At 44.3% G+C, this 13,000-nt stretch overlaps 1 protein-coding gene across 1 annotated transcript in view; it reads right to left on the reverse strand.

Moving 5' to 3' along the window:
* Positions 1-903: 903 nt before the first annotated feature.
* LOC126101229 (brain-specific homeobox protein homolog) overlaps positions 904-13,000 on the reverse strand; it is a 123,145-nt gene continuing 111,048 nt past the window's right edge. The window contains exons 5-6 of the mRNA XM_049911919.1: positions 1,777-1,828; positions 904-973 (exon numbers count right to left, since the gene is read on the reverse strand). Of these exons, the coding sequence (XP_049767876.1) occupies positions 904-973; positions 1,777-1,828 (122 nt within the window). The remainder of the gene's footprint in view (positions 974-1,776; positions 1,829-13,000) is intronic.

Genomic DNA, 13,000 nt, shown 5'->3' on the forward strand with positions numbered 1-13,000 from the left:
ATGGAATGGAGTTTTATAAAATAATGGCTGTTCCAACAATATTATGTGGTAGTTAATGCTAAGAGAACCGCATTCGTTCTAGGCGCTTCAGTCTGGAACCGCGCAACCTCTACGGTCGCAGGTTCGAATCCTGCCTCGGGCATGGACGTGTGTGATGTCCTTACATTAGTTAGGTTTAAGTAGTTCTAAGTTCTAGGGAACTGATGACCTCAGATGTTGAGTCCCATAGTGCTCAGAGCCATTTGAACCAAGAACCGCATTCAGGTATATTAACCGAGATACTTGAGAACGAGAGAAAATGACTAGGGTTTAATGCCTCACAGTGCATCGAAATGTTGCTGGACCAGGTACTCCTTTCGCGCAGAGCTTTCTGACATCTACCAGCTTCGGTCAACGCGTAGGAACAACGTCGTATTGGCTGCACTGTCCAGATCGTTCTTCCACTGGATAGAAGCGACGTCTTTGTCTCTGACCATACCGACGCAATCCAGCACGGAAGTGTGCAATGAAAAACTGCTTTAAGTTGTAGTTATTGCTGCATGAATATTGAGGTATTCACGTAACAGTTTCAGCAGCGCTGTTTAAAAAAGTCAATAACTGGAGTGTTTCCCCGGAAGTAAAGTGTTTATTGTAACTGCAAACATTTTGAGCAGGAATCTTCAAATGGATCGAAACAGTCGCATTATGAGTCTAGTTCATAGTAAAAGATCAGTTTATTTTTCATTCCAGTTACATATGTGTATAACTATGTGTACTGTAACCAAACTGTATGCGATCGAAAAACATCTAATGGCCTGTCTGCAATTGAGTGAGGGGTCAGCATATCGCGTAAAACTGTGGTTACAGAACTAAGAGCAGACTCTATCAGGAAAGATATGACTGAAAGGAGACTATAAACCGTCATCAATCTGGCTGTAAGTTGTCGCATAATTCCATGGCAACCACTGTTTCTTCAGATTCTAATAAGTGGGCCCTGTAATTCCATAACATAGATCTAAGCCACATGATTATCTTAATAGCTACGAGATTTACCGATCTAGTGAGTCACATGCCTGACTCGAGCTCCACAACAGTTGTTTCTCAAGACTTTCTTCGATTTACTATAAGAAGAAGATTTACAACAATTCTGAGTGCACCCATTTTCACGCAGCATTATTCGTCAGTAGTCTATCCGATGCTCATTGCTCCACTTCACCCACCACCGATAGAGTTCGAAGTCACATCTGGGAGGGTCACCAGAGTGCCTCTGGGCGTCCTTGGCGAACAGTGCTCCCGTCGGGGGAATCCCCACGTAACGTCACTGCGCGGGGAACCTGTTATAGTCGAGAATGACCCGGCAGCAGTCCAACGGATGCTAATGTCTCCATTTCGTGCACTAATAACGGAATGCGACGGCACAGATTGGAGTACCACATCGCCCCGTGCGTCACTGTTCACATCTGGGGAATCCCCGCGTACCGCCGTTGCACTGGGAATCCCCATATGCCGCAGACGGCGCCCGGCACCTATTGGCCCAGGAAGGGTCCCCCCGGCCGGATGGGCGCCGGTCACACGAGAGGTGGGGGCGGCGGCGGCAGGGGAAGAGGCTGCTGGTGCTGGTGGTGGGGGAGTGGCAGCTGCGGGGGCGGCGGGGGCGGCGAGAGGCGGCCGCCGTGCCCCACGATGTCGATCTCGTCCTCGCTGTCGTCAGACGAGCACACAGACGAGCTGAGCGTGGGCGTGCCGTGCTGCGGCACCTGCTGCTGCGCCTGCGCCTGCAGGTGGTGCTGGTGCGACGGCTGGGGCGCCGTCGCCGTCGACGGCCGCGACGAGAAGTCGACGGGCCCGTCTGCAACAGAGGGAGCGGGCTCAGCGTGTCGTGCGAAGCTGCACAGCTGAGAGCAGACACTCTATGGAAAAGAACTTAGCTTGTGGTGGTGTATCTCACCTTGCCCCCACCCCCACCCTGTCCTCTAAAAAAGTGAAACTCAATAAAGGTGATGCAATGACTGCCATCATCTGCTGGACTCTTACAGCTTACTGTCGACAAAAATAGAAAAGCCGAACACACGAAACACAAACAAGTTTCACACGATTCCATACAGCGAGTGGCCGATTTTGTAACGAAACTGACATCTCTGATGGCGCCTTTTGCATGTTACAGATACGCTGACGCTGCACGTGTCCCAGGAGGCATCGTCGGTAATATCCGTCTACTAATATTTCCAAGCACCCGCACGTGAACTGTCGCCACTGGCACAAATCCTCTAACAGGCCTGCCGTATGTCCCAACTATCGCAGAGATTTCTTCCCATGACGCTTCCACTCCCCCCCCCCCTTTCTCTCTGCCCTTAAAAACAGCCTACCCTTCAATCGGTTTCCTGTCTTCAACCTCTCGATGGGATCATATTAGTGGGTGAACGCACGGATCGTATGGACAACGCCACGGCCCCACATCCTGTGACTCCTCGATTAATGTAGTAACCCTTTTTTTTTGCAGAGGTGGCACTATAACTTTTTGTGATAGTCACCAAGAAAGTGCGGGAAGCTCTTTGCAAAAAATTAGACTCGATCCTACTTAAAGGACTATCAGTTTGAATATCGATTAATCAAACCTTATCGGAAGAATGTAGATCAAAATGGAGGACAGTAGCACAATTATAAGAATGGGAAGAGCCAAAATTTGACTCGTTAATAGATTTGTAGTCTACATTTGACATTTAGAAGAAAACAGAAATATTAAGTACTGAATTGGAAGGAACGAGTGCACTAGTGTTCAGTATCAGATTTCACATGCGATCAAGCATCAGTTAAAATTAAGACTATAAAATGATATCAGGGAAGACGCTACAGGTTTGAGACGACCATGCGAGAGATATACTAGCAACGACGAGCTAGGAGTGGAGCATGATGGCGTCTTAAGTACCCAACTTGAGTAATTTTGAAGTGTATACGCTCGGTGTAGCGAAAAAATTAAATTATTTAACAAAGCAAACCCTTATAAGACTTCCTGGTAGATTAAAACTGTGTGCCGGACCGAGACTCGAAGTCGGGACCTTTGCCTCACGCGGGCAAGTGCTCTACCAACTGAGATACCCAAGCACGACTCACGGCCTGTAGTCACAGATTTATTTCTGCCAGTACCTCGTCTCCTACCTTCCAAACTTTGCAGAAGCTCTCCTGCGAACTTTGCAGAACTAGCACTCCTGAAAGAAAGGATATTGCGGAGACATGGCTTAGCCACAGCCTGGGGGATGTTTCCAGAAAGGGAAAATTTAATTCTGGAAACATCCTTCAGGCTGTGGCTAAGCCATGTCTCCGAAACATCTTTCTTTCAGGAGTGCTAGTTCTGCAATGGTCGCAGGAGAGCTTCTGTGAAGTTTGGAAAGTAGGAGACGAGGTACTGGCAGAAGTAAAGCTGTGAGGACAGTGCGAGAGTCGTGCTTGGGTAGCTCAGTTGGTAGAGCACTTGCCCGCGAAAGGCAAAGATCCCGAGTTCGAGTATCGGTCCGGGACACAGTTTCAATCTGCCAGGAAGTTTCATATCAACGCAAATTCCGCTGCAGAGTGAAATTATCATTCTGGAAACCATTATAGTTTGTTTATAGTCACAATGAGCCTTATCTTTAGCCAAGGCAGTGTACTTTCTGTACGTGAAGAAATTTATGTAAAATAATAGATTTTGAGAAATCAGTCTAGGTGTTGAAGTTCCACACAGCACGTCTAAGGAGTCGTTTTATTGTCGTGTTAGCAAGGAAACTCAGTGAGGAGAAAGACTGTAACTTTTAAACGTACTATTCAGATCTCAAACTTTCGCAACGTCATGTAACAAAAATAAAAAAAATGCGAATAGGACGTAGGTGTTGCCTTGGACGTTTCCACTGAATCTCAGTATTACGAAAAACATCCTCCACAACTAACTGACGTAAATCAATAACTACTCAGATGTTTCCACTACGGCAGCCAGTAGGTGAAACTCGGCAAGGCAGCAGTCAGACTGGAAATTCCAATATCCACAAGCATCACGAATCTTGTCCGACAGCCGAATACTCCCCGTTAAATTCCAAGATGAGAAGACGCCAAGCCACAACAATCGCATCATCTGTTGACTCCACATACGCACACCACTCTAGTTGATCCCAGAACAAGAAACCATCTGCACTCATTGAATTATAAAGTCGGTTATAGACGTAATGTTAATCCCTAGTTTGTATTAGTAGCTTGTCTCTAGCCCCATAAATTTCACAACGAGTATCACACAACTGTCAATAATTATCATCAGCGCAAGGCTATTACATTACATGTGAAAGAAAAAAAATGCGAAAGTTTATTTGCTTGTGTTATTTAGAGTGACAATATGTAATTAACAGGGATGCGAATGATGAACGTAAGTTTCGCGGTAAACGTTTCACATAATTATATAGTGCGTGAAATACAGGTTTATCAAAAAGTGTCGCTAGGAACCAGAAGATAGGTGCTCGAAAACTACAATACATACAAAGAAAAATTACACATCTCTGTGGATACAGCATCTCCCCAGGTTTGGATTTTCGATTCGATATACTAGCAGTGGCGTAGTTCCACTAGGGAGAGAGCGTGACAGAAAATTTAGGCAAATCATCTGCTTTTTACTGTCGCACAAGCTTAGTGCCCACTGCTTCGGTCGCATAGACTGTACAGTCAGTACAGATCTTTTTCTTTTTTTGTTGTAGCGAAATATTTTTATAAAAATTTTCACCTATTTCACCTCCTTAAGGGTAGAATTTCCAAAAGAGAAAAACACTTAAACAAGTATTTTTTTAATTTTGAAACGAGAAGTGAAATAGAAATTTTCATAAATATAGTTTCAAAAATGCTTTCTTAATGAAATATTTTCGTGAAACTTTTCATCCCCCATTTCACCCTGTCATGGGTTGAATTTTCAAAACATTGAAGCACGTATTTTCTTATATCTAACCGGGAAGTCAACTACCAATTTTCATAGATGGTTCTTTAATAATGATTTATTTAAAAGAACTTTCACCTCCGATTTACCACCCTTAAGGATTCAATTTCTAAAAATGCTGAAACATTTTTTCTAAATTTATGGCCGATAAACCAAATACCGATTTTCATATTCGTAACTTCGGAATTGCGTTTATACCAACAAATTTTCAAAATACCTTATATCCCCTATCTTATTCCCTTAGGGGTGGAATTTCGAAAAATACTTTCTTAAACGATCCCTACAGCATAACATAACGCCCTCTCAAAATTTCGAGTTTCTGTCCTTAGTGATTTGGGCTGGGACACGATGAGACAGTGAATCAATCAGGAGATTTCCTTTTTTACAGGGTGGTCAAAAGAAGTCTGAAAAGCTTGTCAGGGTAGGTTGTGCTGAGAAATAATTCTTAAGAAAAAAATTCGATACGTTGCGGCGTTTCGGAGGTAATTGACACTGAAGGCCGTTGCTCGGCCAAATCCAAGCTACCCGCCAGATACAATCAGTGACCTTAAAGCGAAAATGATAAAGCATGAGACTCCTCCACTTTTCCTTGGGTTCGATATCACGTCTAATTTTTGTATCGCTCTATTCTTCGGTTTTAGATAACTAAACGAAGAACACATTGGGTAACACCGACTGTGGCGGGCTGCTAGAATCTGCGAGCGCAAAGGGCCGATTGGCTAACTTCAGTGCTACTTGTAGGCGGGACAACGTATCGAATTCTTTTTCTTATCAATTATTTCTCAGAAAAACCTAATCTGTAACACGTTTACAGGCTTATCAGACACTTTCTGACTGACCTGTACATACAGGTTGAATTTGTTCACACCTGCAGATAGGCAACAAAATGAACAGATTTCCATAGCAGGCTGCTTTCCCAGGAAGTTCGTGCCAGCGACTTCAAAGAATTGCTAGTATGTGTTTATGCATGCTGCGTCACAAACAGTACCCACAATGTGCACCTGTAGTATGAGGTAAGAACTTGGACAGATGCTCTGTAGCCAGCCGCGGTGGCCGAGTGGTTCTAGGCGCGTCAGTCCGAAACCGCGCGCCTACTGCGGTCGCAGGTTCGAATCCTGCCTCGGGCATGGATGTGTGTGATGTCCTTAGGATAGTTAGGTTTAAGTAGTTCTAAGTTCTAGGGGGCTGATGACCTTAGATGTTAAGTCCCGTAGTGCTCAGAGCCATTTGAACCAATTTTTTTTTCTTTTTTTTATGCCCTGTCCACTGAGACGCTGCAGGTACTTACGAATAACTATGTGGTTGTGTAAATATGATGAGGTTTCAAAAAGTAAGCTACACATTATTACTGCAGACCAAATAACTTTTATTGAATTTTGCACTACACTTCAAAGTGACGCAGATGCACGACGCTGTTGTTTAACATAGTCATCAAGTCTTTGAAAACAAAGGACGGAATTCTCTACCACTTGTTCAGTTCCCCGAAGACAGAGCTGCACGCTTAGTTCACGAAGCTATTCAAGAACACCTGCGTGGACGTCCTCACTGTCGGAAAACCTCTTTCCCCAATATGTTCTTTCAGACTGGCCAAAATGTGGAAATTGCACTGTTGCAACACCTGAAATTCCCCAACAGCGCCACGCACGACTATGTGGCCTTAGCCAAATTGTTGGCACCATTTCACTGCGACTGGACGCGACACTGCATTTGGTCCACATATCACCAGAATTTGACGGTGAATATGTGTGCAGATTAGTCGTTTTGCCCACAAGAATCGTACTGTCCCCCGTACTTCAATTCTAGAGTATCAGGGCGCCGGAAAGTGATGTCGTTTCTGCGCATGTAGATATTCGTTTGTCATTTATCAGGTCATTGTGTACTTCAGAGCCGGCCGGGATGGCCGAGCGGTTCTAGGCACTACAGTCTGGAACCGCGCGACCGCTACGGTCGCAGGTTCGAATCCTGCCTCGGCCATGGATGTGTGTAATGTCCTTAGGTTAGTTAGGTTTAAGTAGTTCTAAGTTCTAGGGGACTGATGACCTCAGAAGTTAAGTCCCATAGTACACAGAGCCATTTTTGTACTTCAGGGTTTGAGTCGTGTCAGAGACATTTTAAGGTTAGAGTGACCTGTTTACTCGTAAATAATTGTTTTTTTTTTTCTTCAGTTTGTAGTGAAATCCAGTCAAATACCAGAAGAGGTACACTGTATTGTCTTTGAGTTTCCAAGGCGTAGTGACGCAACATTTGCTACCAAGAAAGATTTTCGATGTTTACCCAAGTTCATTAAACGTTTGTTAATGCCAAAGGTGGTTTACTACGTTCAGATCCGGCTATTTTGTTTCGGACTCGTATCGATGAGGAAGACATACAATTTTAGACAATGACATTCAAAAAACTTCAAACCTTTTAATCAACATTGGACGGCCATCTAAGAATCCAAGAATATTGCAACAGATTGGTAAATACAAAAAAAAGAAGAAAAAGGAAAAAGTAAAGGTAACGGATCCACCGCATTCATGTTATTGCTTCAACGGCGCAATACAGAAGCGTTTTTTGATCTCTTGATCACAAGGGCTAAAAACTGGGTCCTCTATGATAGCCAAAAGCTGCAGTGGTAACACCGGTTCCCGTCAGATCTCCGAAGTTAAGCGCTGTCGGGCTGGGCAAGCACTTGGATGGGTGAGCATCCGAACTGCCGACCGCTGTTGGCAAGCGAGGTGCACTCAGCCTTTGTGAGTCAAATTGATTGCTAAGTAGCGGCTCCGGTCTCGAAAACTGACGTACGGCCTGGAGAGCGTTGTACTGGCCACATGCCCCTCCATATCCGCATCCAGTGGGGCCTGTGGGCTGAGGATGACACGGCGGCCGGGGGCTACCGTTGGGCCTTCCAAGGCCTGTTCAGACGGAGTTATCGATAGCCAAAAGAGGAAAAAGCAGTGGCTCTGGAGTGCAGCTACACCCCAAAAGGGAACTTTTGTGTGTTTCGTGGAGTATTCGCGCAACCGTTCATTTTGGAGTGCTGAAACCTGGACAAACTGTGAATGCAGATCTTTACTGTGAACAAATGGATCGAGTAAATCAGTCTATAATTGCAAAGTGTCCAGCAATTGACAGCAAAAAAGGCGTTGTTCTGCAACACGATAATACGACACCGCAATGATAAGGATTAACACCTGAAAAAAAAAATATTGTGAACTGGGATTGGAGGTACCACCTCATTGCCGGCCGTTGTGGCCGAGAGGTTGTAGGCGCTTCAGTTCGGAACCGTTCTGCTGCTACGGTCGCAGGTTCGAATCCTGCCTCGGGCATGGATGTCTTTGATGTCCTTAGGTTAGTTAGGTTTAAGTAGTTCTAAGTCTAGGGGACTGATGACCTCAGATGTTAAATCCCATAGTGCTCAGAGCCATTTTTTGAACCACCTCATCGACAGTACTCGCCCGATAAAGCGCTATTGGATTCGCTTTCTAGGCGGCAAAAAAAGGTGAAAGTACGGATGACATCCAAAGTGCCACCTCCAGATATTTTTCTCAAATACCAATAGATTTTTATCGATTCACCGTTGAAAATTTGCACATCAGATCGCAAAAGGTTGTTAATAACGAAGGTTTTTATATTACGGATTAGAAATTAAACCTTATTAATAATTTATCTTTTTCAATTTGATTTAAAAATTCGGCATTAACTTCCAGTCCTCTATAACATTTCCAGTCGCACTGTCATGCATCTGCTACACGTACCGAAGCAGAGCTGTGTCCGAAGGAAATTGGATGTTAACATGAATTTATTTCAATCTTTTCTTTTGTGATTCGTCAGCGCCAGTTGACCCAGATTTGTAATATATTCAGTTTTCCCGTGTAATGGATTGTAGATCTTTATCAATAGCGTAAAAAATTTTCGGAATATAATTGTTTTTACCATTCAACTATAAAAGTACAATTTCCCCTTAAGTCATTGCCAGTCCCGATCCAGTCATTTATCTAAAGGAAAATACTCCAGAATTTTTGTCAGATCACAGTCACGTGCTCTTTAATAATCAGACGACCAGCTGTGCAGCTGTGTCACTAAGTAAAGTCAGTTTTTCTAGTAATTCAGATCTCAGAGATATTTTATCCAGTATTAGTAGATAGGCCAGCATTGCATTAAGCTGTGCCGTTTACGAGCAGATATATAGACAGCGTTATCCGGCGACACCATCACGAGGTAAGAATATTCAGTTTACTTCTCACTGACATATTCAGATTGATTTCACAGTGCCATGGTGTAGCGCTGATTACGTCAAAATTTATCAGTTTTTCATGAATTAAGGTTTATCAGTTTTCATACGTCAGAATTTAATCATCCAAATTAAATTATTTTTATTTTTTAATTTCTGTTGGGAAAGTTACACATCATTATTTTTATATTTTTTTTTTTTTACTTATACGGGAAGGTTACAAGATTAGTTTCTTCTGTTTGCGATTAATGGTGCGTTGTGTTGCTAAACAGCCACGCGTTTGTAGGCAAACCATGTTTCAATATTTTTGGGACATTTTACGTTAGATCATCGTACGACATATGCTTCAGGAGATTACTGAGTAATTAGCAATTCTTAAAAAGGAGGCCGGGTTACGCAGTCTCACTCGTCCAGTATTTGATGACGAGGGCACTTAGCGACTACCAAAAATCTTTAAATATATTTTCAAGCCCTTTCTAAACTTTTTCTCATTTGCAGTTCCACAAAATAATGAAAGGAAAACTAAATGTTCGTTATTAATGTGGTAAAATTTCAGCATCATCCATGACGTTTTAATTTATTGCTTGGTTTTCACCTGTTCATTAGTCGGCGGGTGAATAATTCGAAAGTAATAAAATCGACAGAATCAGGAGTTTGTGTCTTCAGGCACGAAGATTTCTCGAAATTAACGTCAAACATTTGGCATATTAACTCAGGTGCAATCAGTCGTTTGAAGCTGTTTTATATATATGCGAGTCTGATTCTTTGTAAATTCAGGGCTGGAGGGGTTACTCGTAGGTTCCAATACTAAAGTTATTCAAGACGCGCTCTACCATCATCGAAGTTTGTCGGTACATATTTGTTACTCCCTGTATTTAGTAGTCCGCAACTCGTAGTCCTGCGGTACCGTTCTCGCTTCCCGCGCACGGGGTCCCGGGTTCGATTCCCGACGGGGTCAGGTATTTTTCCTGCCTCGAGATGAGTGGGTGTTGTAGTGTCGTCTTCATCATCATCTCCATTACGTTCGGAGGAAGGCAATGACAAACAACCTCCACTAGGACCTTGCCTAGCACAGCGGTGCGGGTCTCCCGCATCGTCCACTCCTCGGAGTATGGGACCTCATCCCCTGTATTTACAGGGTGTTTCAAAAATGACCGGTATATTTGAAACGGCAATAAAAACTAAACGAGCAGCGATAGAAATACACCGTTTGTTGCAATATGCTTGGGACAACAGTACATTTTCAGGCGGACAAACTATCGAAATTACAGTAGTTACAATTTTCAACAACAGATGGCGCTGCAAGTGATGTGAAAGATATAGAACACAACGCAGTCTGGTGCGCCATTCTGTACGTCGTCTTTCTGCTGTAAGCGTGTGCTGTTCACAACGTGCAAGTGTGCTGTGGACAACATGGTTTATTCCTTAGAACAGAGGATTTTTCTGGTGTTGGAATTCCACCGCCTAGAACACAGTGTTGTTGCAACAAGACGAAGTTTTCAACGGAGGTTTAATGTAACCAAAGGACCGAAAAGCGATACAATAAAGGATCTATTTGCAAAATTTCAACGGACTGGGAACGTGACGGATGAACGTGCTGGAAAGGTAGGGCGACCGCGTACAGCAACCACAGAGGGCAATGCGCAGCTAGTGCAGCAGGTGATCCAACAGCGGCCTCGGGTTTCCGTTCGCCGTGTTGCAGCTGCGGTCCAAATGACGCCAACGTCCACGTATCGTCTCATGCGCCAGAGTTTACACCTCTATCCATACAAAATTCAAACGCGGCAACCCCTCAGCGCCGCTACCATTGCTGCACGAGAGACATTCGCTAACGATATAGTGCACAGGATTGATGACGGCGATATGCATGTGGGCAGCATTTGGTTTACTGACGAAGCTTATTTTTACCTGGACGGCTTCGTCAATAAACAGAACTGGCGCATATGGGGAACCGAAAAGCCCCATGTTGCAGTCCCATCGTCCCTGCATCCTCAAAAAGTACTGGTCTGGGCCGCCATTTCTTCCAAAGGAATCATTGGCCCATTTTTCAGATCCGAAACGATTACTGCATCACGCTATCTGGACATTCTTCGTGAATTTGTGGCGGTACAAACTGCCTTAGACGACACTGCGAACACCTCGTGGTTTATGCAAGATGGTGCCCGGCCACATCGCACGGCCGACGTCTTTAATTTCCTGAATGAATATTTCGATGATCGTGTGATTGCTTTGGGCTATCCGAAACATACAGGAGGCGGCGTGGTTTGGCCTCCCTATTCGCCAGACATGAACCCCTGTGACTTGTTTCTGTGGGGACACTTGAAAGACCAGGTGTACCGCCAGAATCCAGAAACAATTGAACAGCTGAAGCAGTACATCTCATCTGCATGTGAAGCCATTCCGCCAGACACGTTGTCAAAGGTTTCGGGTAATTTCATTCAGAGACTACGCCATATTATTGCTACGCATGGTGGATATGTGGAAAATATCGTACTATAGATTTTCCCAGACCGCAGCGCCATCTGTTGTTGACAATTGTAACTATTGTAATTTCGAAAGTTTGTCTGCCTGAAAATGTGCTGTTGTCCCAAGCATATTGCATCAAACGGTGTATTTTTATCGCTGCTCGTTTAGTTTGTATTGCCGTTTCAAATATACCGGTCATTTTTGAAACACCCTGTAGGAAGTACACAGGTTCGCAACACCAGCGTTGGTCCTTGTTGGCAGACCTCGTACACACTTTATGGCACAGCGGACTCCTCATCACTGTCATTTAACTGATGGAGCAATTTCAAACTTGTCACGTCATACGAACACAGTTCGCGGTCGAAACACAGACGCGCATTTGTACGCAACGGATAACAGTTTTAGTAATTCGATGAGCGTCGTTTTTTCGTTTCATATCGTACAGTACAGTCAGTAATTCTTCAGGTAACATATCATGTTTCAGACTGCTGTGTTTGTAAATGATGTCCAATGAATGTCGCGCTGCGTGTTGAAGACTGACGTCAGTCCAATACTAAAAGCCAGACGGATGCTGGGTTATGAGCGAGAGGGCGCGCTCCTACTGAATTCCGTCTCGTAGTGGCTTAGCGAAAATACGCAAAGCATGTTGACTTTCTTGACGGCTGCAAAGGATTATACGACACTGTAGTGCTTGTGTTATTCCGAATTGCGATGCAATATTCGCATGCATTTCCGAAGGAACAGGCATTGCAGCGACTATATCCGTTATGAAAAAAAGAACTCTATTCGCAGTGCGAATACGGACAACCATTAGCCGCGTAACGAAATGACAACGAAAACTTGTGCCGGACCGGGCCTCGAACCTGAATCTCCCGCTTATCGTTCGCCGTTATACGGCTGATGGTTGTCCAGGTTGTCCAGATTCGCAACTGCGAATACATATCTTCTAAAGGACCTACGAGCGCATTGATGGATACTGAGATCGGCTCGCGTGCTTGTACACTGGCAATACAATTCTTGCGGACTAAAGATTTGGAGGAAATTTTACGCGGATGTTCTTCATTTAAAGGTTGTCTGCCCCATGTACCTAAGTGGTCAGAGCGACGGAATGTCATACCTAACGGCCCAAGTTCGATTCCGGGCTGGATCTGAGATTTTTCTCCGCTCAGGGACTGGGTGTTGTGTTGTCCTTGTCAGCATCATTTCATCCCCATCGACACGCAAGTCGCCGAAGTGGCGTCAACTCGAAGAACTTGCACCAGGCGAACGGTCTACCCACCGCGAGGCCATAGCCACACGGCATTTCCATTTAAAGCTTCTTCATTTCTGGTTTTAGTCCGACACTCCATAACTTTCGAAAAATCAACTTAGAACTTCAGTGTGCCGCACAGATCCTC

Source organism: Schistocerca cancellata, chromosome 9, assembly GCF_023864275.1.
Source record: "Schistocerca cancellata isolate TAMUIC-IGC-003103 chromosome 9, iqSchCanc2.1, whole genome shotgun sequence".
NCBI classification, from domain to species: domain Eukaryota; kingdom Metazoa; phylum Arthropoda; class Insecta; order Orthoptera; family Acrididae; genus Schistocerca; species Schistocerca cancellata.